This window comes from Nylanderia fulva, unplaced genomic scaffold, assembly GCF_048542155.1.
Source record: "Nylanderia fulva isolate GAGA-0341 unplaced genomic scaffold, ASM4854215v1 Scaffold51, whole genome shotgun sequence".
In the NCBI taxonomy this organism is placed as follows: Eukaryota; Metazoa; Arthropoda; class Insecta; order Hymenoptera; family Formicidae; genus Nylanderia; species Nylanderia fulva.
Genome location: NW_028190599.1, coordinates 977052 through 1003075, shown reverse-complemented (window position 1 = coordinate 1003075; position 26024 = coordinate 977052). Strand labels below are relative to the sequence as shown.

Genomic DNA, 26024 nt, shown 5'->3' with positions numbered 1-26024 from the left:
CGAAGAGTCGCGAGGTTAAGAATACGCCACATTTCCGCGTCAAGTCGCGATAAGGGGGTTCCAGGAGTTCGTACGCTGAAATTATTATTATTATCATTTTCCTCATTCGTTATTATTGTATTTTTTTCCTTTGGCAAATTATTCAACAATGTTTCCGTTATTTCCGGCTGTATTTGACGTTGTTGCATTTGCCGCATTTTTTCGAGATTTTCCGTAGAAATCAGTACTATTTTTTTCGCTTTCTCCATTTTTCCGTATGACAAACGAACGTGTTAAATATTTTTATAACTTTTTTCTAACCCAGAGAGAAATCAATATTTATAGCGCTATATATTTTTTATTTGCCGATAATTCTGGCTAATATAGCGCTTAACAATGGAGCAATAAGGTAGAGTAAAAAACCTCCGCGTTGTACCAACAAATTTCTTTTAGTTTTCCAATTTCCGCGTTTTACTGCAATGCGTCAAAGGATAGATTTATGCTTGGCTAAACGTGACTTTTCATGATTCTCGAGCGGTACGTTTCCCTTGAGCGTATTATAAACACACTATTAAATACACTTTATCAGATTATTTTTGGCAGTACGTAAAAACGACGTCCTTCGATTTTTTTCATATAACAAAGAGTTTTCAAAAGGCAGACGTTTCTCTCGCCGATAAACCGCCTGGCGAACTTTATTGCGGACGAATTTTTTCGACGACGTCGACGTCTCTCTTTGTTGTCCTTTTCTTCGCGTGTTACCATTACGATAAAATTGCACAATTGACAAGTCTCACGTGTAAATGCAGCCTTTTTATACGTTACTGCTCCGTTACTGCTCTATTTATCGATTTACGAGAAATGTAGACGTAATGTGTCGTATCGTTGGGAAAAATACACGTGCGAAATCGATATTCGTCTGGAGTCGATTGTTTCAGATCGAGCAATAAATACCCGTGAGGTCGTGAGGTAGCATCGTAGTATGCTTCTTCCAGAAATTTCGGATCGTCGGGGTATACTTGACGTGCGAGATGGCGAATTTGAGCGCGATCGCGCGAATTTTTGAAAACTACTATATACAATAATTAGCGTTGAGAGATATATCCCGTTGCCCGCGGCCTTGATGGAAAAGATTTTGCGAGATGAGTATAACGCTGAGATTCTTATGGTGGTTTCCTTTAGTAAATAAATCTACGATAGTGTCGCACGATGACGATTCTCTCATAAGGTCGTCGATTATAACTAATTTTGAAGATAGCGGATCGCTTGAATAATTTTCCGGACGCGATAACCCCTCGCGAAATTCGATTATATTTTTCTTCGATTTTAACAGAGTATTACCGTATCCGTTCCTATATATATCATTTATAACTTCTTCTTTATTTTTACTCGTGTCGCATTGAAGACATTGATACGCATCTTGCCATTCAGCGTAATAAAATAAAATTCTCTCGAATCGAACATCGGACATGTCGGATAAGTGCCGAAGAAAAGTTTTCACGAAAATCGTTTTTCCGCATCCCGTAGGTCCGCAGACAATCGACGTCCACGGATGTTTCCAACGCGCGTCCATTTCGCAAAATGATTAATTTAGGTTATATTTGCGAGTTCATAAATGAAAAAATTGTTACGTGAAATTTAGTAATTATTACGCACGCGTGTGGGTGCGTGTGTGAGAGTGTAAATGCATGAGCGAATGCGTGTGTGTGTGTGTGTATGTGTGAGTGTAAATATGTTTAAAAATGTACGGAAGTGTCGCGTGTTTTTTTAAAAATATTAAAGAAAAGGTTTGGCGGGGGGAGGATATAAGCTTATCTTTACGCTCCGGGGCCTCATCCGCGGCGGCCGCGTGCTCGCGCCAGCGTTTTCTTACACGCATACGAGCGAATACCGTGGCAAATTTTAGCCGATACGTTGCCGCGGGGTAACGCGAGTAAACGTTTCCGCGGAGGTGAGCTCGCACCAGCGTTTTTCCGAGCACCGCTGCTGATGAGTTTATGTACGCGGTGCTTTTCCCTATGCTATTCACTTGTGACGGAAATAATAAGCTCGTTTTTTAACGCTCGAAGATCAAACTACAGTGCGATGTTCTACTCTCGTAGTAAAACTCGAGGAAACAATATTATAGGGGAGGAAGAGAAGGAGGAGAATAAAAGAAAATGATTCAGATTTAAGATAGAAACAGTTTCATTTATTAGCGATATTTTTTTAATAAAAAATTAAGATTTGCGTTTTAGCAAAATAATACGGAGAATTTCATTAAATCGAAGCGTAAGTAATTCTACAAATACAATGTTAAAGTAAACATCTAAAAATGTTAAGTTATTTATTTGCGTTTGTACATTACGTTCAATTTCCTGATAATTGCCTCTGATAGTAAGTTTTATAATTTCACGATCGATGTAAGACGAGGGAAGTTTTAATTTTATTTCCTTAATTAAATATCTCGCAGTTGTATCAACAGTATTGACTATGGAAACTAGCTGCGTCAAATGTGCATCCACGCATTTTCTAATATGTTTCAAGCCGAGAAAAGTAGTTTTCTGCATCACTATTGCAACTGCGTAAGTCTTTCGTTTCTTCGACGGCGATTGAGATTCTTCTTCTTCTTCTTCTTCTTCCGCTTTATCTTTCGTTGCACGATCCTTGTTTTCCTTTGTGGCGATAAATGCCACAAGAATATTAAAATATATAAAAAATAAAAAATGTACACGAAATAAAAATATATGACAAGCGACGAGTGTTAAGGATATCGCGACCGGTGACACAAAATAATAAATAAATAAATAAGCGTCTAGCATGACGAAGGTAGATTATGATTTCCGAATAGAATAAAATGCGAAAGTCTTCAAAATAATAGATAGACTAATCACCTAAAAATAAAAATAAGGTCGTGGAAAAATCGAGAGAAGCAAGACAATACGCGGCCTCGAAGAGCAGATAGATTTTGACTCGCGCTCGCGATACACGGTTTTCCTCGGTGGAGAGTTAAAGTCTGTATTTGATAATCCGAATAAACGCAGTAAAAGACAATATAATTATAACACCTATATTAACTATTCCGTCTCAACGATCCTCTCCCGATTCGCGATATTGACAGAACAATAATTAACGAACTAAATTACACGCACGCCCAAAGTGGTGAAGCCCGACGTGATCAAGGTGACGCGAAGTGCTGTGGACATTGCCGCGAGTCGTGATACGGATCTTGGACAGTGCATTTTTTTAAAAAAAAGTGACAGTACCCTGTCTAAATTATACTGTCGCGGTGTTGACGCGTGACGATGGAGCTGCCCCTCTGTTAATACAAATCGAGCAGCCGAGACGAGATGCACTGCCTGTGCCAGGGACGCAACAAGCGGTTGAACGACCTAGCCTGTTCATGGCGGGCGCCGAGGTAAATCGCGTAGGCATGAGAATGCCGGAATTTACTTCCGGGGATCCGGAACTGTGGTTCAATATCATAGATCGGAACTTCCAGGCCGCTGGAATTACTACGATGATTTCTGGATCAGGTGGGAGCTCCTTATCCATTTGTTTCTGTTGCGCTGGCGTTGGCGGTAACAATGTCATGATTTTCTGAAACCACAACTGAATCGAATTATTATCTAGCTACAATGAGAATTGCGGAAATCGATATAAGAGAGAAATAATTCCAATAATATATATATATGTATATATTTTGTTACTTTATCTTTTTGTTTTCACATTTTTAGTTTTCTTTATTCTGTAACGCTGCAGTTTTTCACTTCAAACTTCAAAGTAAACGCACGTCATTTCTTCCGTCATCAATGTACCTACTTGACGATATAAGATTGCATCTATTTACTTTCACATTTTTCTTATCAGGACAAATAAAGATAATACTAGGCCATATATGCCTTTGCAGTTTAATTTTCTCATTTTTTTCAACGAACAAATATTTAATCTCGAATTCTGACTATCATGTAATAAACGGTACTCATAATGTAGAATTCAAAGAATTTGGAACAATATAAAAAGATGTATAATCATAAAGGAAAAAGAAATATGTGAAGATATATATTTTTACTTATTTTTATATTAATATTTGTGATTCACATTTTACTTTCTTACATCTTCATATTTTATTTGATTTATTATAGCGGCGTGGTGTCATTTGTCATATTGCAAGAAAAAATACGCACATCTTTTACTGATATTGTTCACATGTTATAGTATGATTTACTGTCGCGAAAAAAAACGACCTCGTCCATTCTCCGCGTTACAAACGATGTTTACCTTTTTAAAATATTTGCTTGAGAAACGAAGGGCGCGGGAGTAATAGGAAATAACATACAGGCGAGTCAGGGGACTCAGTCAGGAAAGAGAACGCGTACGTGACATGATTTCACAGGCGACCCTGTCTAAATTATTCCCAAATTTCGAACGCATTTTTTTTGCGAAAGCCGGTCGACTGTATTGAATATTAATCGGTTTATTTCAATTATTATCGTAGAATTGCAACATTTATAATGAAAAATGCCGATATTCTCAATATTTGCATTCTAATCCACACATACACTTATCTTATTTTCACAAAAGTTAAAATTAAATTAAATTCTCCGACACTAATAAATTTTTAATTTTTAATGTAGCTAAATATTTGTTTATTTGTCATACTTTTCATTATACTTATAAGTATGAGAAAACAGCGTTAATTTTGCTCCTAATTGCTGCTTGAGTTTTTCAACTATCTCATTATCGTATCACATAACACAAATAACATTATTCTTAAACTGATAAAAATCATTAAGTAAATGCAGAAATGTCACATTGCAGAAAAAAAATGATCAAAAACAGTTTCGGAAAAATTAGCAATTATATATAATTAGGTAAGAAATAATCAGAAAATAAAACTATGAAAAATTAAAATAAAAAACCGTTCTTTTTTAATGATGAATATAGAATCGACTTTTTTGTATATAAAATCCATTAAATTATAGTTTACAGACATATTTTATATAAGTCATTATTAATATAAGTGAATAAAACTATTTGAGAAAATAAGTTTTTTTATCTACTCATATCTCTCTATAAAATTAATTTGGCTAAATTGAAATATTTAATAGTTTTCTGTAAAATATATTCAGATTTTTATAAAATATATTTTCTCTAAAATAAAATTAATTTTATTAAAATTGAAATAAAAATAAGAGCATACTTTATATTATAATTTTCTATTTATTGGCGAGTCCAATGAGTCGAGTCGTGGTTTGCAATCACTTACGAATTGAAAAAGATGCAATTCGAAGATCAATCTTTAGCGTATTACGACACTTACTTGTACACAAGTTGATAATAAAGCCAAAATGTGGTGTACGTGAAAATTCCACGCGTTGCTGTACAGTCCAGCTTGATGAGTAAAGAAGTACCTTCCACCGTTTCTGGCGTTCAGGATTTTTATCTGTTCGAAGCAGAGCGATTCCTCTCTTCTTTGAACAGTACTTTAAGTTCCCCACCATATAGGTACCGTATATAACATAGCTGCATACATAGAAAGAATGTCCACGTGCACACATACACATATATGATTCAACACGTGCGTGAACTTAAGTAAAGAATGCAGACTATTCGTCTCATTGTTTTCATAACGAAACTTGACTGACGTGACCAGATTGCAATAATGATTGCTCAATTTCGATCATTGATCTCGCGCGAAAGTAGCGAGTTGTAGGAGAATCGCACGAGAAATAAAAGCGCGATCTAATAAAAAATAATTCTTATTTTGTTACATAAATTTTTTATTTTATCAAAATCAATGCATTTTTTTATTTCCCTTTCGTAATTATGTAAATCAAAATCCGCTGAAATAAAGCCAAAAACCTTTACTTAGCGTGTATATTAGTGAAACTATTGTTGAGTTTTCAGTCTTAAAAAGAAGTCATCTCAAAAAATTTGTCTCTACATCACGTACAAAACTAACAGCCTCATGTTTAAAAATATAAATTAATTTGGATGAGTCAGTACAATTAATCTGTAAACTTTCTTTTGATCTTTATTCTCTCTTTTTCTCTCTTTTAGATATTTTTAGATAATTCTCCTGTATTTTTCAAAATCAAATATGCTTTTTGCTTTATATAATCCAATTATGCATAATTCAATCTTATCTAACATAATTTTACGTCATTGATGTTTCTATAATAAAATACATCGTAAATGCGAATATGAATGTATTGGTTGAAAACGATAAAATATTAAAATTTATTATCACTATTTTTTTATAAAAATGGCCCATAGGTAGGCCAAAATGATAGTCGTTAATTATTTAACAATTATTTATTTACATCATATTTCTAAGCTGTCCGTGTTTGGTAGCATAACTTGTGATTAAGGTAATCAATGCACCGTGCATTCGATTGCGAAAATTGTTTGACTTATGGTATATGCAAGTAGAGAGTTTCCGAAAGAATATTAAAAACCGTATATTAACCTATTCGAACAATCGTAAAATTACAATATGAAATTATAACGGTGAATGCATATTGCTTGTGCAATATTTATCAAACGTATAAAATGTATAATTTACTTGATATATCTTAAACGATGTTTCCATTATACAATTATCAGAAAACTCGCAGATTTACAAAGATACTTGAAATTTAAAAGACTTTATATCTTAGCTTAATATTTAAATCTATAATTTTGACTTATTGATATATACCCATATTAGTATCAATTTTTTTATTAATTAATATTTTATAATAATTAATATAGTCAGAATTATTAAAATAAACTGTTAAAAAATAATTATACACTTTTACATATATCCTTGACTAAATTTGAAAGATTAAATATTGATTATATACTAACGATATTACCAAGATAAATATAAAGACACATAGACATTTTTTTTATACGAAAAATTTCGGCTTATTTTATGATGGACTTGTTTGCGGTCAAAGTATAAACACACTTGTACTTTGAACGCTGCTAAAGTTTGCGGAATACTCAATCAAAGTGGCTGTTAATTCACAAAGAGATATAAAATGAATAAAATTTAAGATGTAATGCAACTTAAACTGACATTTTGAATACATAAGTGCCACACAGGTCCATAACTCGATCATTTAATTGAGACTCAATAATTGAAAAATATAACGATTTGGCATATAACATTCGACTGACGAAAGATGTGATTTCATGATCTCGGTTGCAAATGGCGTTTATTTTGTAATTCATTGCAGTTGACAGCTGATGGATGCCATAATGACCGATCATTCTTTCTATACTTCACGTGTTACTATTACGTTGTTATACTTTTAGCAATTTATAGCAGTGTCATTATTAATAATTGCGTTGAAAATTCCATCATTATATCTAGAAAAATTGGATTCAGCTGTCAGAACATGAAATCGTGAACATCGTTCTGAAAATTACAAAATGTAAAGTTTCTGTCGACTTGCGAAATGGTGGACTGCATTACCATATGCAACAGCGCCTGCATAACATGTATCTGGTGCATTCTCTTTTCGGTATGGTACGACTTCGTAACAGTCAGTCGATCGCAAACTGATCTATAGGAATATGCTAAGGCATATTCCGTGTACTTTTTTGATCAAATTAGTTTTCTTTTCCCTTTTAGTTTTCCAAGATTCTCGAAAAATCTTAAGAAAGTGGATTCGAGCGAGTGTTGCATACGCAAAAAGTCGAATCTGAAACACCAGAAAGCACATACGCGTGATTTTTCAAGATGCGTGAAAGCCGATTTAGTTCGTGCACGACGATTCAATGATTGTTCGTGCTTTGAACGTGATCATGAAGATCGACGAGAACATCGTTCCCGAGAAAAAAAGTGCGATCGAGCATTAGGAGAACGTCGAAATGCATGTCGATGCTTAAAAAAGGATAGGAAAATTTCGCCAATATATAAAAGACCGGTCAAACATTCGAATAGTTACAGCAAGTCGGACAGATCTCTAAGCAAAAAGAATAGCAACACAATTTTGGAAGCAGACAAAAGTGAATATGTCTGTAAAAAATCTTGAGATATATTAATTAGTTCTCAAGAATCGAAAATAATTTTGAAATGTGCAAATCAAATGGAAATATTGAATAATAATAGGGAATATGTTTAATGAAATCATTAATAACACTGTTAAGTGCATAGAAATACATACACTACATCTTTGAAAATATTCTAACGTTTATTAGGAAAAATTTATTCATATTGCAAGTATTCGAATAAAAATATATACGTGTTAATAAATAAAACAAATATGCCGAATATTATATATTCATTTCGTCGAATATTATATATCATTAATTTTATTAACTTGTTCATAAATTGTTAAGGTTTTTCGTCAGTGGCTAGATTACTCTCGAAACTAGGTTCAACGTTATAATCACGTTTTCTATTTGTTGTATCTTTCTGGATAACAATATCTTTGAAAGGAGGTCGCATTGAATTAACGTCAGAATCGTTGTCAACAATCTGCACAACTTTTTGGACTGTTGAAAACTCCATTACAACCGTCGATTTCGTATCATTTATTGTTTGAGAAGCTTCTGACATTTTCGATTTTTCGTCGAACTTTCTTACTTTCAGTCCGTCTCTAAAATACAAATTTAATAAAATGACGCATAATAATATTAATAATAAAATAAAGAACAAAGGGAAATTGAGGAAAAAAATAATATAAAAAATCTAATCACGGGAGTAACATTTTCTCTCCATTTTTCTTCTGATATTCTGATAAATATCTCAAATTCTTCTTAGATCGTTCCTTCCTTTTATTTTTGTACTCGCGGCTATCGTTTCTGTTGGAATTGCCGACAATCTTAACGTCACCATAGCCGTCAAAATCTGATTTTCCTGGCTTTTTAGTAGTTCGTAAAACTCTCGATCTTTTCAAATCAGCTTTTGATCGAGCAGTTTTCCTGGCGCAACAATGGTGTCCCTGATATTGCCATCTAATATGCAAAATTATTAGTGCGATAGTATAATTATTACTTACATAATACAGAGAATTTTATTATTATTTTAATTGTTTTAAATTTAAATCGGAAAATAAGTCAAAATAGATTGTTACAACAATGTGCAGGTCGTGACTGTGGAACTGAACATTAAAATGCAATTCAGCACCGTCAAAACTATTAGTGGTTCCAGCATGATTCGCCAACATCTTCCCTCGTTTTTTCGATTGAAGGAAAAGTTGATTGTCCGCGATTCCTTTTCGTCAGACTTAACTACTACTGCAATTTTTTTCCAAAATTTTATACGAAAAACCAGACAAATTGATACATATTCACTTTTAATATTATGACGACCATTATGCCAGTTCGATATTAAATTCGATATTTCGCCATTGTCAATATATATAACAATATTCAGAATGAATTAAAATTTAAATCTCTGATCTCTATATATAGAGATCATTTTTATTTTCTAGTCTAGCTGTATCTATACTTTGTAAATCATTTAATATTTTTGAAAGTACGAAGAAATAATTAAATTAAATTTGAAATAAAATTTCTTCCTCTTCTTGAAACAATTTTTATATATGTATTCGAACTTTTATATAATTTATTTATGGTAGTACATTGTACAAAAATTTTAGTGATGCTCTTGAAATTTATGCGATATATATTCTTTTAATTCATCAAAAACGTCTCGTTTGCGGAGTCGGCGGCAGGTGACGATTAGGGATCGGAAAGGGAAGATATGCAGGAAATGCGTACAGATTACCATAGCTGTTGACAGGGGAATCAGCCAATCTGCAACCCCGCTATGCCGTAGACCTTCTCTCGACGGGAGTCCTCCAAGGACCTTTTGTGAACACCAGGACGCACAATGATGCCGTAACCGCAATATAAAAACGCTGGTCTCGAGATCCCTCGATCCGCGCATCTGTGTGACGTAATATAATGATGATATTACGGCTTTTCTTCCCCTATCTTTCGTTTGCGGATACGAAGCAAGTTCGGTTGCGGTTCTCGATATGACAATACGAGGAATCGACGGACCACCCTAAACGATCGTCACCACCTGTGGCGAATACGCGTTCGCTGATTTATTTATTCCTTCGCTGTTGGCGACAATTAGTGCATGCGAATTAATGGCCATTAATGCGAAAAAACGAGCAAGCTCGCGAAGCTTTAATATCAGACTAAAGATTAATCACGAAATTTAAAGAAGAAAACACATCGTCGTTGATAATAGTTTTAGATGGAGGAGCAAGAAATATTTCTAACACGAAAATTCTCTTTAATTAAGATACGCTGCAAGATGCGTCTTTATATATTTTCAATTTCATTCACGTCGAATCGTGCGAAAAAATCTCGATTTTACGCTTCCTCCAAGTGGTTCGTGAATTATCGCCGCTCTTTAATCCCGAAAACGGGCCCGATCTCGCGCGTCGAGATCTTTTCCTTAGATCTCGAGAGCCGTCCCACGTATAATAATATCGCGGTCACTTGTCGCTCCATTCATCAGCACCGCAGAAGCTTCTCTTTAGTCCGGAAAACCGAGTAGCTTTTCACTCACCGCTGCTTGTCACGCTGTTTTCCCGCGTGTATCGAGAGCGTGTTCATTCTTCGTGGCGTCCTAATTTATTGGCCGGCATTCATTGTCATCGTTCTTAAACGCGCGACCACACAGAACGCGAACGACACCTTTATGAACTCCCACGCCATTCACGAAACTGCCCATGCTTTTTCTTACCCCTGCGTCTACGTATTGTGGGTCTTTACGCTTCCCCTACGCACCGATAATCGCGACATTTATCCTCCTTTCTTTGTGCATTCAACCTTATACGTTGAATCATAGAACATCGCGGACGACGTTCGCGGGATATTCGTGATTCGCCGACTGTGACGACCTCGAGAAAATCCTCGTGACTGTCCTCGTGACCGAAGAAATATGGGGACAGTTGGATATTTTTCAAGCGTCCTCAAAACCACTTATAAAACGATGCAGCGTCAATTATACTCAATGAAGAATCATCCGTATCGTATTCTTGTCCGACGATCGATTTAACGAATTCTTTTCCAAATAAAAATGATACTCAACGTATGAATAAGATATATACAATAATACATTTTTCTTTATACGCAAAAACTTGTACAAATATCATTTTTCGCATATGCGCTTTGGCTTATATTTTCAATTGACCTAGATTACAAACGTAAAGCTTACATGATTTTGAATTTCGACATCTGACAAGTCACGGTAGCCTTCTCTATTCTTCGATGAGCAAGTTGGCCGCTTACCGTCACCGATACAAAGACTCGAAGGAGTTAGCAGCAATTACGATAATACTGCAGGATCCAACAATGCGGTCTCTAGAGACACGCTATACTATCGATCGTCGTAAGGCCCATTGAGATTTTGTACGAGAAAAGGAGTCACGAGGAAGTAGTCCCGAATGAGAGGTTCATCTGGCGAACCGTAACAAAACAATTTTGCACGGTCGGTTGGTTGGAAACGATGAATGAACCCAGCGCACATTGAATTTCGCACGCCTTTATATATTCACGCCTATCCGGCATACGACATATATTTTATTGAGGATTTCATTTACATAGTCATTGACGAAATTCTAGTCCTTTTTACGAATGTCATCGACGCGGCTACCGATAAATCTTATTCAGATTCGTGATAATCATGCTCTTTAAAGTCCTGGAAAATTTTCGAGTTATGCTGATTCTCAATTTGTTTTAATAATTGATATTACAATTATCTTCTTATGTAAATAATATAAGATAAATGTATTTTTTAGATAAATATTGAATAAACTGAAAAGAAAAAATATATATTTATAAAATTAAATGTGCAATTTATAAAATTAAAATTAAATATAAAATACAGAAAATTATTAATGCATATTGAAATTATTAATGATTCTATTTGTTAATGTTTTTTTTTTGTTCAAGACTTATAAGTTATAAAATAATTTGATATAATTACATTAGATTTGAAATTTAAATTATGTATGATATGACAAGAGTAAGATAGATACTTGATAATATTATTAATAGCTGTCAATTATTTTCTTTTCTTTTTGTGTTTTTTCTTTTTTAACACTTTTGCTGGTTGTTTTGTAACTTCCTCCGGTATTTGCGGTTTAATTACATCTTCTACAATTAGATCGGAAATAGGTTGCGATGATGCAACTGCTGATACAGGTGTGGACGCAGGTGCAGGTAGTGGCGTTGGTGGTTTAGCTGTTCTTAGTTCGAGTTCAACGTTTCTATTTTTTTGTTCAGAATATTCCGCTTTCTTTTTTATTCTTAGTAAAAAGATATTCTGATTGCCCTCTGTTATGTGATCACTGTACACTTCTTGAGATCCTGTGGTAAATTGCGGATAAACCGTGATGGTCTTGCATTGACTATCCTGTTCGTCTGTGCCCGATCTCATCTACAGCAATTTGATTTGCATTTTTTTCAGAGAAAGAATCAAAATTAATAATTAAAAAATATTTTTACACTTTTTTATCTCTCAGCTTTAATTCTATTTTTTACTATGAATTTTTCTCTTAGTTAATAAAAATTTTATATAGAAAAGATTTAAAAGTTTATATACAAAATAAAATGTTCAACAATTTAGCAGTTTCTTCTAATCGCAATATACGAATTGAAACATTTATCTGTTTTTTATTCAAATGTGTAAATGACAAATTATCAATTTTTTAAAATTTAAAGTAACACACATTTAAAGAGACAAACCTTGTAGGCGATTGTTTGTGACTTGTAAGAAGATTCTTCAGATGCCGAGTGGACACGAAATACAATGCGATCGTCATAATTTGCATTGATTATTTTGGGACCTCTTTTACTTGTTGGTCTTTGAATTTCGACGCAATCACAAGGTGGATCCCATTCTTCTCGTTTCATTTTTTGTTTGTTTTTATCTTTTTCTAATCTAATGATTAGCTGGTTGCTAATCATCTCTGCTCCAATCTCTTGATAATATTTTGAGCAGGCATCTTTGGCGAGTATTGATGACGAAGACGACAGACGAGACATTGGAGGACAAAGGCACACATCTTGTAAAAATGTTTTAGAGTTGTAAAGATCTTATAATATAAAAATTTGCATTTTTTATTGGAAAAATGTTATGTATCACATTGTAAGCATCAAATTCTAAACAGCAAGGACTAAAATCTTGAATGCTATTTCAATCAAAACCTCTGTTTTTAATTGAACAAAAAACTGTTTTTGTATTTTTTACTTTTGTTTTATTTACTTTTATCGTTAGAAGATTGCATTTTCACACTTGTAATTTAAAATTTACGGGAAATAATCTTTATTGAAGGCAAAACATATCTATTTATTAACGTCCCATTTTCAAAGATGTGGTTATGTAATTTATGTAGTTTGCTAAAATCGATTCTTTAAACTATATTCAGTGTGCCTCATAAAACAAATTCATATCATAGATTCATGCTGTTTTCAGTGAATCATTATCATGTCATCATTCCGATATAACCCGATCTAAATTTATTCAAAATTTATCATTATGTAATCCGACAAGCTCAATTATTTCACAATGAAACAGAAATAGCAAAGATGATTGCGGCAACTTACAACTGCGGTTGTCCTATATTGAAGAAACCTTCATTGATCGCTGAATCAGTCGGATTGCAAGTACCCTGTTCACCTTACTGCTTTCGTCCATCTGTTTCATATCAATCACGAGGACACGCATACTTATTATCAATTCCTTTACATGTTCCAATTATTGCACTATGAATACGTCCAAAACTCCTTCACGAAGGCCGATAAGTGCGACAACTTGCATGCCAAAAGATAGCACGGGTAAGCAATTTTCAAAAAGCGGAAGCAAATCGAAGTTGAAGAAAAAATCCGAAATGTCAGACATGGAAAAAGCTTCGACTGACAAAATTGTATCCGAGATCGTTAGGAAGGGACAGCCGTACAAAGAGATCGAAGCTATCATCAATGACAATCGCGTCATCATCAGGACGCACAAGGAGCAGATTAAAGAAGAGTACGATCCTCCGTGCGAATGCGTCAACCAGACAGATGTAAAAGAATCTACATCGAGCTTAAAAAGATGCGATGACGGCATCACATTTGACATGGCCAAGGGAAGTTTGGAACTTTGTCGTACTTCTCGGGAAGATACATCATCGATGAAGAAAATTTGCGATCAAGAGGAGACCGGATGTCGTACTCTCACATTGTATCCGAATGTAAAAGAAGGTAGTGAAGATAGAAGATCGAAAAAGAAAAGAGTGATTGATCTGGAAGAGAATCCGAACATATTCTTACTGAGAATCAGGAAGTACTGTGATAGCAGTGATAAAAAGCAGAAAATTGATCTGGAGTTCCGGGCACCGCGACCCTGGCGACCCAGGAACGATAAGAAGAAGAAACTTCTCACAGACTTATCTGAGAAACTAGAAGAACACAAAGTTGAAGAGGACTTTGACAAGTAAACAGATATTGGCAGATAAACAGACATTATGTGACAAGAAAAATAACGAATAAAAAAGATTAATTTTATAAGAGAATATCAAAACTTTTTTATATATTTCTCCGCTTTTCATTTGAAATTTAACATTGCATCATCTCTATAAAATTATATATAATAATAGCACTAATATCTCTGTATTGAGTCAATGGTGAATGCTAAAATTTTTTTTTCAAATTTCTTCTGAACTAAAAAATAAAGAAAAAGACATTAATACAAAGTTAAATTAAAAAATATTTTAAAAATTTATATAAAACTTTAATTATATCTCCGTTGCTTCTAATTTCAATTAACGATGATAAATATGATTATTACATAAGAAAATTATTGTTTAAAATATCGAGTTAAAATATTAAATAATTTTTTCAGAAACTTTTTAGGAAATTGAAAACAAACAATAGCTACATAATTATTTTTTATATAGATTTTAAGGAATGAAATATAATAAGATCCATTATATATTTTCTCACGAGATCAATCTTTCTTAGATTATCAGCATGGTGCAGATAATGATTAATGCGTGTCGAATTAAATTTCCGGAACGTACGAGAATAAAGAGTTCGGTAGTCAATGGCTCTACTACGTTTTTCGTTGTGTGTGCTTAATTTGTCTCGGATCAGGTATATCCTTTTAGAATGATAGGGACATTCATACAAAATAATGCAACAGGTGCCGAATGCCGCTTTTTTTAAACGATCTTTTCCTGGTTCTCAGATCAATCTTAAGTAAATCCAATTTTTTATCAAGTTTTTCAAAATTCCGTTTATCATATGTTTAAAACTTTTACATACTTGAACTATTAATTGAACCTTCTATTTCTGAATTAGATAATATTCATTATATTCAACAAAATATAATTTATTTTGATAACATATTAAATATCATTAAAAAAAAGATGTTTTAAAACAGATTAATTACAGTTATAATTTATCACATTTTTATAAAGTTCTTGTGATTTTTATATTTGACTATCAATAGCTCGTTATTTTTATTAATAAGAAATTAATACCCAGTTGATAAAATTTATTGAAATTAAATCCGGCGTCAACAGATCGACGAATCTTTTCGCACGTTTTCGATGTAAGAGCGACGTACCTAAAATCTAGCATTACAACACAAACGTAATCGAAGGACAAGAAACGTCGTCAAGAAGAAGATTGTCGTGCATCGCGCTCTTTATTCCCGAATATGTTGAAACGAAGTGCCTAGAACGCGGAAAGAAAGAGATCTTGAAAAATCTCCGGATCGATTCTCACGACTCGACGCTCGGAGTCAGGTGCGTCCGTGAATGGACTTCTGGCTTTCATTCATCTCTCCTTGGAGATTCGAATAGCCACCCGCCCACACTAAGGCCCCCATTTTTTGACGCCCGACAGTCTCAGAAGAATGGGACGAATAATGGAGAAAGAAAAAAAAAGACGATGATTTCTTGGTGAAGAGTAGCGACCCGAAATCGAGCCGTTCCATTGACTCGTATAATGATAAGCCGAATACTGCGTGAGCAGCGTGATTTTTCAATCGAGCCAATATGCTTTTCATGTTACGGATTTATTAATGCTCGAATTTAAATGAGAAATTGGGTGTCACATAATGACGCAATGTATCTCCTGAGATAATTCGAGTTGTAGAAGCTGTTTTTCTAAATATTTGCGTAAAAAGATTCTATATAAAGTGAAGTATAATCTTATTAACAGCTTCAAGAAAATTACTATGATTAATTTCATTAATTTACATACCGTAACTTTCCATATTGAAAATCAATATTTCTAATCAATCTTATTGACATTTATTAATTTTTATAACAAGGAGAATTCCCAGAATAAAAATTATATATCTATCAAAAAATATTGCTTTTGTATACAGCATGTCGAGGATAAAGATTGGTCAATTATTTCTTAATCTGAACTGTTTTATAGTTTTATTTCTCTGATATATTTATTTTTCCGATATGAAAAGGTTTTTAAATTAACCTAATATCCGAAAACTTACATTTGCTTACAGGCTATTAGTAAATTGTTATAAAATTAAAGTAATTTCTTGTCAAAAAGCAAATAAAAAATGTAATTTTTTTTTAATAATTGTAAAATTTCAGAGAAAAATAGTATTTAAATTGAATATGAAATTGTATATAAATTATATATTATATTTTTATACCAAAACAATAGTGTATAACAATTAGCAATTTAAAGCATAATCACTATATCAATTTCTAATCTAATTAAGAAATTTTAAATAAATTTAAAATATTTTAAATCTTTTACAACTTCTTACTTTTTGTTCATAAAATAATATTGAATTTATTTTTGTTTTCCACTATTTCTTTCCGGTAAACATTTATTTGCTCAGTTTATATTTGCAATAGCTTTCTAAATGCGATCGTATAGTGTCATGAACGTATAAATAGTCACTTAAATGATGATTAAATGAGGCCTAAGTGGGAATTACTCCAACGCATTATGTCAACATATTGATATATACCTATTCATGATTGAATCTAAAAATGAGTTCTAAGTAGCAATGTTCACAATAACTGACAGCTAGCTTCTGACAAGTGCTATATAAGTATATACAGGATCTAACAAGCGCGACAAATTGCCTCTATATGCCACTTCTCAATATGAACGCGTGCAAAAGCCGCACCACGTTGTGACGAGATAGAACGAGGCGTACTTCCGTTCAGCATGAATGGATCTTCTTGGTGAATATATTGCCGGTCAAACTAAAAGTCTAGGTCTCAATGCTGATACAAAGTAATGTTGGTGCAAATAATATCTGCCACGTGTTTTTGTCCTCGCCAATAATTTCAATTTCAAATATTAACAATCATCAATAATTATAATGCGTGAAATAGAAAAAATTCAAATTGAAAAACGCGTTGTAGGAGAATGTTTTCATAGCAATCTGATATATGGACACAGAGATCCATATATCAGAAAGTCAGCGACACTCCGGGTGTGCTTCCCGGTGAGCTCGTTCTTCGCATATGCATCTGAGAAAGTGCGTGTGATCCTTATAAAATGTAGAAGCGGAATATGTCGCGGAGGGAAGGTGGACTGGCTATGAGGGGCTCTAAATGCTTTTTAAAACCGGGTCAGGAGAATTCGTATCGAGTGTCAGAACGCGCAACAATGACGCGGGCAAACATTCCGACATATACAGGCCCACCCGCGGCGTGCGTTGCTGCGCGAAAGACACGGTCGACACAGATGATATTTGGACGTGCATCGCGACGGGAGAAGCCGAGAAGAATGAACGGCGACGGCGGAAAACGGAAGAATTTGTATTCGATGACAGCGATTTCCTCGACGCGACAGCTATTACGATAGGGATTGCGAACCGTTTTCAACGGTTGTAAATTCAGGTAGCGATGTAAACGTTACTCGTGACAGCAAAATCCCACTGCTACAAAATGCACGAGTATGCGCATATTCAATTAGTGAGAAAAGAACGGGTTGCTGTATTCTGAATGTTATATTTTATTATTCTTTAATTTTAATATTGAAAATAAAGTCAAACTATTTTAAATTATATATAGAAAAGTTAAGTACTGTAATCTGAATAAGTTTGTAAGATCTTTGCTCTCCTTATGCTTTGTAAGATAAAATTTGTTTGATGGCTTAATGAAAGACTGCCGATGTAATCTGAGATTAAGAAAGACGTAATCCGGGCTGTAATCCGGGTGCGCTTAAGCAATCGTTTACCCTAAAGCCACCCTATAGATCGAATGACAGCGAATTGACATCGAATCATCTGAAGGGGAAACCGAGAAAAAAAGGAGAAGAAAGCAAGAGAAATGATTTCTTGACAAATTAAATATTGAATCAATACGCATGCTTATTTTTTTAACAACAAATATGTACAACAAAATTAGGCAACGACATTTGTGTGCCTGTAAGGAACTGAAAATCACTTATTAAGGAGAACGTTTGAAAAGTTTTGCACCCTCGGAAGAGGACACTGAAAGTCAGCGTGTCAAGGGAGAAAAGGAGAGAGAAAGAGAGCAGGGAGAAAGATTCATGCTCTAGAGAGAAAGAAATTTAGAGGGCTCGCAGTCATATATCTGTAGGACAGTAGGAGGGTGTCAACGAGCTCGGACGAATGTCGCAGCGGGGTTTCCTAGGCTCTATCCAAAACTCTGCTACCGAAACTTTCCGTGTGAGAATCTGACGCACTTTACGTTAAGCTACCGCAGTAGCTCCCGGATTATTTAATCTCGCCAGTTGCGATTGTATTTGTGTTGCGAAAGTTAACATTATCTTATAATCCGTTTCAGATCCATACATCAAGTTCGTTTATTGAAGTGCGTATATTTAATTAGACTTGAAACTTAAAAAAAATTATATGAGAAGCTGAAACGAATTTTTATATTAATTTAAAAAATAATTAAAAGCAAAGATATGTTAAGCGAATTAAGATGATTAAATTAGGTAATAAAACCATATTCTTTTCTAAATCAAATTACTTCATAAATGATGCATTAAAACTTTTTTTTTTTCATCAACGCTTTCTTTCTCTTCTTTTTTGATGAATTATACACGTAAAATATTTATAAAGAAAATTATTTAATAGTATTAACTTTGACTTGGAATATGTATTCATGAAACAAATATTTTGCAAACTATCGCTAAACTAATATGGTAATAATATTAAAAACGAAAACTTTAAACAGTCAGGATATATGTATGTATTGTAGGATTTCTGAAAAATATTAATCACGGTCAACTTTTTAACTTCTCAGTTCGCCCTTTCGTACTTCCCTCGATATCACAAACGCAACCGCGAAACACCCCATAAAAACGTATTGTAGTTAAAAAAAAAAGGCGGAAAAAGCTTATAGACACAGACACGCGTATCGTAACCATGCGTTCTCGAGAACGAAAGGGCGCAACCCACTGTTCTTCCCCCCTATGTCCTTTACAGCATATCGTATAAACGAGCAAGGGGAGTCTCTATTATTTGAGGGGTTGCAGTTGGTGACGCCATCTTGAATTCAATCGCCGGGAAAATGGTGGTGGTCTTGATGGTAACGTTGATGAACGCATATATATTGCTGCTTGATTTAAATATGCATTCATCTGGGTGAGAAATAGTAAATGGAGATTTACAAAAGAAAATTACAATTACTATTTTTAGCTATAATTTAATTTCTAATATTTGTATTGATCATGTGTTATCACATTTTAATGAAAATCCTTTATGAAAATATTTTAAGAATATATCATAAATATGAAATCATTATATTCAATTGGGACAAGAGGATATTGCTTGTTCAATGATAAAATCAATGCATTCATTTCCCATTTACAGAAAGGACGTTATTTCGAAGGCAAATAATATAACAAATCTGTATAAAAATGCTGAGAATACAACATTCTAAATATATTTTAGAAAAAATTTAGAAATATTTGTTCTCGTTAAGGAAAATGAATACAAAATAAACACTGGATATTAATTTATAAATATTTGCTTCATATAATGGTAACAATAAATCCATCTCAAATATATAACAAGTCTAATATATATAATAATAATAAATATAATAAAATGTATGTACATCTTCTGAGACTATTTCTGAGATTATTATCTACATTAAATTATATAAAGTATTTACATTATACATATTTATATTACATTACGCTACATTGCCGTCGCGTTGCGCAGAAAAAAAGGAATTAATCGAAAGATGCGGAAATCGCTTCGTTAAAAAATATTGCGAAACGCTTTTCACAAATTTTCCTTCTAAAGTTTATGACGGCTCTGTAATAAATTTTATCACTAAATGTAAATGATGGTATCGAAAATACTTAGATACGCGATTTAAAACTCTCAAGATACCCCAGGCGTCTAACATTGTATAAAATATAGTATTGTATTTTGCAGTAATATATACACTAGTTATAGATACCCTGTACAATCGTCACGTTTATCGCGAGAATAAAAATGTCAAAATTGTCAAATATGGATCGTTATGTTGGATCTTTTTACCGGCAAATTTCCGACGTCAGATCTGGTAGATGTATGGCGGCAGTCCGGTAGCTTGTTGAAATGAATGGCCTAGAGCGAACATGCCCAATGCCGTCGCCGAAACGCGGTACGGATCGCGAATTTCGTGGGTCCTCGTGTGTTTCTTCAGATGGTCCTTACGTCCGAATCGTTTGCCACAAACGACACAAGAATGAGGGCGAACACCAGTGTGAATCCGCTTGTGTCGCGTCAGTTCTTCGTTTCTGGTGAACGATTTTCCGCAAGACTCTACGTCGCACTTGAACGGTCTCTCCCCTGTAACAATAAAAATGTATGCTATATTTATGTTCAAATGTGGTTATTTAACTCTGCGGTATGATTTATTTGTGTTTGCAATGCTTATCTTGTGATAGCGATTTTCGATAATATTTCTTTTAAAAAGAAGAGAGATGTTTGCGAACTTTGTTACTTGAATGAAAATTTGCTCTCTTTCTCTCTCTCTCTCTCTCTCTCTTTCACAAGCTTAATTGCGATTAGTTAAGTAATCGAATAAAAGCGCAATAAATTCTATGCATCAATGAGTACTCTTTCTATATTTTATCGCTTATAACGAAATGAATAGGAAAATACAAATGCTGATACATCGATATTTGTTTTTACATTTTCTAAAATTTTCTTTAAAAAATCTTATGTTGTAAAATAAATTAAAAATATTGAAATTAAATTTCTTTGCCTAGAAATTAAAATTATTATAGAAAATTACTCAAAATTGTTCAGAGAGATTTTTAAAATCAAATAATAAAGATCAATTAAAGGCGACAATAAACCAGGATGTTATACATAAAATAGTTAATTTACTCAAAACAAACAAGTAAACGTTTTGATCTAACTAGATCTTCTTTAGTACATTATTACCTCGATAAAAAATGATTAAAAACTCATGAGATACATTAAAATTTCGTTAAAAGCTATGTCAAATCAATTCTCTTCAATCTAAACAATAATGATAGTCCTAAACAATAATAATGTTTTGTTAATTTCAATTTAATGATTTGATCTGCAAATATGAGTTATTGTGACACATGGGACTGTTTACTTGTTTGTTTTGAAGAAATTAATTATTTTATGTATAACATCATTAATTTATGCTTTGTTGTTTTGTTCAGAGAGATATTTTAACAAATTTTCAGTATGAATATTTTCTCAGCAAATATTTTTGGTGTAGATAAATTATATAAAAAAATATAAAATAAAAAGATCGAAATTTTAAAATTATCTGGTCTAAAGATTATAAAATTATTACAAGAGAAAATTATTTAAAAATATCCAAAAAGATGTTCTCCAGCAAATGTTTTCCACATGCATCGCTATCTTGTCTTATTCAGTAAATACAGATAAATTATATTGAAAATTTCAATTAACCAGTGTGTATCCGAATGTGTCCTTTAAGTTGGCCGTTGTTGCTAAACGCGACGTCGCAATATTGACAGCGAAACTTCTTTGGGCGCATCTTCTTCATTTGTTTGGCAACAACATCCTGTCGATGCACCAGTTGCATCGCTTCCTCCACAGAACGATGATAAAACTCCGAAGGAAGAATCCCCGGTTGAACTGCGGAATGTATTCCAGGATGAATCCCCGAGTGAAAGTCGGGAAAGGCGTAGTACAACTCAGGGATCGATGATGGTCCAGCTGAATTCGCCATCGAATAAGCTCCATCGCTTATCGGTGCAAAGGTTTCCGGACGTCGAAACTCGAATGTCGAGAGATATTCCAGCGGACTAACATCACTGGCACCATTAAACTTATCTGAATCGCGAACGGGAACCGCGTGGGTCGTCGAATCGATCGATTGCTGCGAACGGAAGGCACGTGATTTGTTCTTCGTATCTTGCACAGTGCTCCCGACGACGTCCTCGCCTTCAAGGGAAGGCGTGGTGCTGGTCGCCACGTCGTCGGAGGACTCGCTTCCCCGACGTATCCTTGCGCGATGACGAACAACGTTTAACGAAGTCGAGTCCGCCGTACCGCGATCCAAGAGATGATCGTCATATTTTTCGGATGTTTCCACGGTGGTCGAGCTTGAGGTGGATGTTGTCGATGTCACCGAAGACACGACGCTCTCGTCGTCGTCCTCCTGTCTGTTGCACGACGTATCATGGGGAGTATCGTCAACAGGGACAATTGTGGTCTCCGCTTTATTCGTGGTCTCCGGGATATGCCACGGTCGAAAGAAACCGCTGGTCCTCAGCTCGGACATCTTATCGAAGACTTAACGAAAATTGGATAAATCTGATGAATAATCTACTTCTATATTACCGCCTATGAAACTTCACCGTTGACGCGGACATAGGGCAACCAGCGCGACAGTGTTACGGATTGTCCGAAACTCACTAAGCACGAATCTAAGCTCACCCCGACCTTATATAGAAATATTTCCCGCTACCAACTGCCTTTCGGGGGTCGAACCAATCCTCTTTATGGAAGGAGGATCGGTTCGTCCCCCGAAAAGCGTCGGCGGGAGAAGGATAAGAGCCAGGACGCCCTTGGCAGTAGGGCCGAAGGTGGGTTTAGAGGGGCCTGTCGAGGGCTCGATGTGCGATACGCAGCCCCTTTGTAGTGAATTAATCGGTCGCTGCGGCCACGGGGCTCTCGCCCTTTTTGTCACGAGGGAGCACGAGTATACGGACGTAGGGAGAAATACGGACGATCGGCGTGGAAAGTCGGAGCGCGGACGAAACGGGGATGTTAGAAAAAGCCAATGCAGAACCGATACGAATAAACGATATCGAAGGGTCGTAGGCTTCCTATATCGCGGATCCACCCCGTTTGCTCGAAACATACCGCTTTCCTCAAACTAGGCACGCCCGTCACACGAAATTCGAGAACGGCGTCGATTTCATTGGCCGCGAAAGGGTTGCGATCCTCGAATTCGATGTTTCTTACTCAGACGATGTTTGCTGGTGTAATTATTATTATTGCTGTTTCTTAACATTTAACACGTAACTTTTACTTGTACTATTTATATGCTATAAATACTTTTAATATCAGAAACATATAAAAATCGCAACACAAGATATTAAAAATATTATGTATAGATTTATAACCGAGATTAATTGTCGCTCATCAAGTAATAAATTAAAAAACTTCCTAAAATATCTGAAATTTCCGAAAGAGAAATTCAAATTTTTGCTTTCTTCTACGAATTCTGTAGTTATAAATCGCAATGAATTCTTCCTTAAAAAATACGTATCAATTATATTAATGATATGTTAAATAGTAATTTAAAAAATATAAATACATAAATAAATAAGATTTGCAATGAAACGCGAGACATCAATCTGCTACTTAATTTCATTGATAACTTAGCCCGATGCGAGTCGTTCACGGGAGCTGAAAGAATAAATTGTTTATAGAAAGCGATCCGTTCGAAAAATCGACGGACAGGCCACTTTAGATACAATGAAGACCAGAGCAGACAGAGTCGGATCGTCATGGTACGGGGTGTCGCATCATGTATGGGATATATTGCTTATATATGGCAAAGGTCTCCGAGGGTGGAGCTTCGCAAAAGCGCGCCGTTGATTTATTGTAACACTCGAGGAGGGAGAGAGAGAAAGATCTCGCGTTACCCTCCAGAAACAGAGAAAGCCGCGTTTGCCGATCTACGCCACCCACCCTCTTCGTGTCCGTCTCGCTTCCACCGACTGTGACGACACCCTTCTGTCAAAACGATGTTCTCACAAAACCGGCCGGGGACCATTGATACCAGGCTCTACCTTTTGTCGCATTCGTCACGACATCATCGCCGTCGCCCGTTTTGCGAAGGTCCCGTTGCTTCCAGCTCTGAGCGATCATATACAATTTCCGTGACGTCGCGATTTAGTAATCCACGGTCCTGCTTCTCTTCTCTCATTATTATCTCTTCTAGCTAATTTGTAAGTAAGTGTTCTATATATATATTTATGAATCAAACTCTTTCTTGGAGAAGTACAAATGTTTAAACCCTGAAGGAAATATAGAGACTTACTTTTAAATTGCATATAAATATTTATCTGAAAATTATATATTCTATTAAATTATAAATCGTGATTGTTTTTGAGACCCGTCAATGCTGATTAGATATATATGCTATGTTCTATATATATTTATGAATCAAACTCTTTCTTGGAGAAGTACAAATGTTTAAACCCTGAAGGAAATATAGAGACTTACTTTTAAATTGGATATAAATATTTATCTGAAAATTATATATTCTATTAAATTATAAATCGTGATTGTTTTTGAGACCCGTCAATGCTGATTAGATAACGTGATTTCTGTGATCGGTCAAGTTAAAATAAGTTCAAAGGTCCTTTGGAAAAACTAGAATCTTGCGACAGTGCCAAGATAACTCTCCTTTTCTCACATACGTGCCGTTTAAATGCAGAAGTTGTGTTAGTCTGATGATGGATCGATCAGTTCTCCAAGTGACCTAGGTTTTCCTTTTACTAAATTCTTCTCGATCCGTCTTACTTCGAGCGACGGAAGTCACAACAAGTTACGACTACTGACATTCGTGTGTCAGGTTTAAGTTGCGTTTTCCTGTTTTTAATAAGCAAAACGAAGGCACGTAACTGTTGCCTCAATTCAGGATCGCGTATTTTTGCCGACCATGAATGATCTATTCCATCTGCTGTATTTCTTGGAATATTTGCAAAACCTAATAAATCTGAATAAGCATATAAATATTTATTATAAATGTATTTATAAGACTAAATGATATTATGTTTATATAATTTTACAAGTAATCTATAATTCTTTTTTAAACGGATTGTAAATGATTATAATTTAAATTAATTTTTATGAAATATGTATATACATACAGAAGAAAAAGAAAGAGATTCTATTTAAATCAAATTTCTACTTTTAATCTGAAATGCAATATTTTGCAACGTAGTACATTTTGATATAAGTTCATCAAAAATCTAGACACATTTAATTGAATGTTCATGCTACGAAACAAAATAATAACAGATTTATCAAATGAATATTTTTTTGCATGATAGTTTCGTACCTTGTATGCAATCGTTAGGAATTGATCTGTTCAGATGGACATGAAAAAAAAACATGAGTGATCGTGGGTGCAGCACTGGTATTATTGCTTCCTGAAGTTCTATTGTATATCCGTCAATGACCGATGATGGATCAGGCAGCTACAAATATCGCAGATTTCTGCTAATTCCACTGAATTTATTGGGAGCGCGCTTTTTTCGTTGCGGTTTAGAAAAGTATTGTATCCGCAATCGAAAAAAGTTACCTTACACAAAAATGTGAAGCATTGCGTCTAATATAGACGTCTCTCTTCTTGTTGCACTCAATATTTGCCATATGCTTCATGTATTCTTTTAATTAAAATCTCTTTCTGCCTTTCCCTCTCTTTATAACATAAAATATAAATATTATAATATCAATATTTTGATATTAATATTTAATTAATAATTTTATTAATGTCCATTTGTGTAATTAGCTGCGAGAGAAAGTGTTTTATTTGCACATATTAAAATAAAGTCTAAAGAAGTGCTTAAAACTCAACAATTATTGAAATATTTATATTAAATAAAAATTTATTAAGAAAATGTTA

General features: G+C 34.4%; 6 protein-coding genes across 6 annotated transcripts; 2 read left to right on the top strand and 4 right to left on the bottom strand.

The window, feature by feature from the left end:
• Positions 1-2298: 2298 nt before the first annotated feature.
• Positions 2299-5389, bottom strand: LOC114934549 (uncharacterized). The gene is made up of 2 exons (XM_085487227.1): positions 5282-5389; positions 2299-3558 (listed from the first exon to the last, which is right to left on the bottom strand). The coding sequence occupies exon 2, from the start codon at positions 3550-3552 to the stop codon at positions 3235-3237; it is 318 nt and encodes a 105-aa protein (XP_085343353.1). The 5' UTR covers positions 3553-3558; positions 5282-5389; the 3' UTR covers positions 2299-3234.
• A 1993-nt stretch (positions 5390-7382) lies between these two features.
• LOC114941501 (uncharacterized) lies at positions 7383-7985 on the top strand (the record flags this gene model as incomplete). Its single annotated transcript, XM_029316512.1, has 2 exons — positions 7383-7477; positions 7583-7985. Coding segments are annotated over 2 exons (498 nt in total), but the record flags the coding sequence as incomplete, so codon positions are not given.
• Positions 7986-8287: 302 nt separating this feature from the next.
• LOC146721265 (uncharacterized) lies at positions 8288-9109 on the bottom strand. Its single transcript, XM_085487204.1, has 3 exons — positions 9030-9109; positions 8653-8910; positions 8288-8552 (listed from the first exon to the last, which is right to left on the bottom strand). The coding sequence occupies exons 1-3, from the start codon at positions 9107-9109 to the stop codon at positions 8288-8290; spliced, it is 603 nt and encodes a 200-aa protein (XP_085343330.1).
• A 2874-nt stretch (positions 9110-11983) lies between these two features.
• Positions 11984-12966, bottom strand: LOC114941502 (uncharacterized). Its single transcript, XM_029316513.2, has 2 exons — positions 12667-12966; positions 11984-12358 (listed from the first exon to the last, which is right to left on the bottom strand). Exons 1-2 carry the CDS (start codon positions 12964-12966, stop codon positions 11984-11986), a joined length of 675 nt encoding a protein of 224 aa, XP_029172346.2.
• Positions 12967-13509: 543 nt separating this feature from the next.
• On the top strand, positions 13510-14402 carry LOC114941503 (uncharacterized). The gene is given in 2 exon segments (XM_029316514.2): positions 13510-13663; positions 13666-14402. Coding segments are annotated over 2 exon segments (891 nt in total).
• Positions 14403-20438: 6036 nt separating this feature from the next.
• Positions 20439-22661, bottom strand: LOC114941504 (uncharacterized). The gene is made up of 2 exons (XM_029316515.1): positions 21824-22661; positions 20439-20716 (listed from the first exon to the last, which is right to left on the bottom strand). The coding sequence occupies exons 1-2, from the start codon at positions 22659-22661 to the stop codon at positions 20439-20441; spliced, it is 1116 nt and encodes a 371-aa protein (XP_029172348.1).
• Between the last annotated feature and the right edge of the window lie 3363 nt (positions 22662-26024).

Bases quoted from the DNA above. Each gene is read 5' to 3' on its own strand.
- LOC114934549 (XM_085487227.1), bottom strand. From the start codon at position 3,552: ATGACATTGTTACCGCCAACGCCAGCGCAACAGAAACAAATGGATAAG.
- LOC146721265 (XM_085487204.1), bottom strand. From the start codon at position 9,109: ATGCTGGAACCACTAATAGTTTTGACGGTGCTGAATTGCATTTTAATG. The intron at 8,911-9,029 runs GTAACAATCTAT...TTTGCATATTAG, and splicing joins GTCACGACCTGCACATTGTT to ATGGCAATATCAGGGACACC. The intron at 8,553-8,652 runs GTGATTAGATTT...TTTGTATTTTAG, and splicing joins GGAGAGAAAATGTTACTCCC to AGACGGACTGAAAGTAAGAA.
- LOC114941502 (XM_029316513.2), bottom strand. From the start codon at position 12,966: ATGTCTCGTCTGTCGTCTTCGTCATCAATACTCGCCAAAGATGCCTGC. The intron at 12,359-12,666 runs GTTTGTCTCTTT...AAATTGCTGTAG, and splicing joins CACAAACAATCGCCTACAAG to ATGAGATCGGGCACAGACGA.
- LOC114941504 (XM_029316515.1), bottom strand. From the start codon at position 22,661: ATGTCCGAGCTGAGGACCAGCGGTTTCTTTCGACCGTGGCATATCCCG. The intron at 20,717-21,823 runs GTTAATTGAAAT...TTATTGTTACAG, and splicing joins ACACATTCGGATACACACTG to GGGAGAGACCGTTCAAGTGC.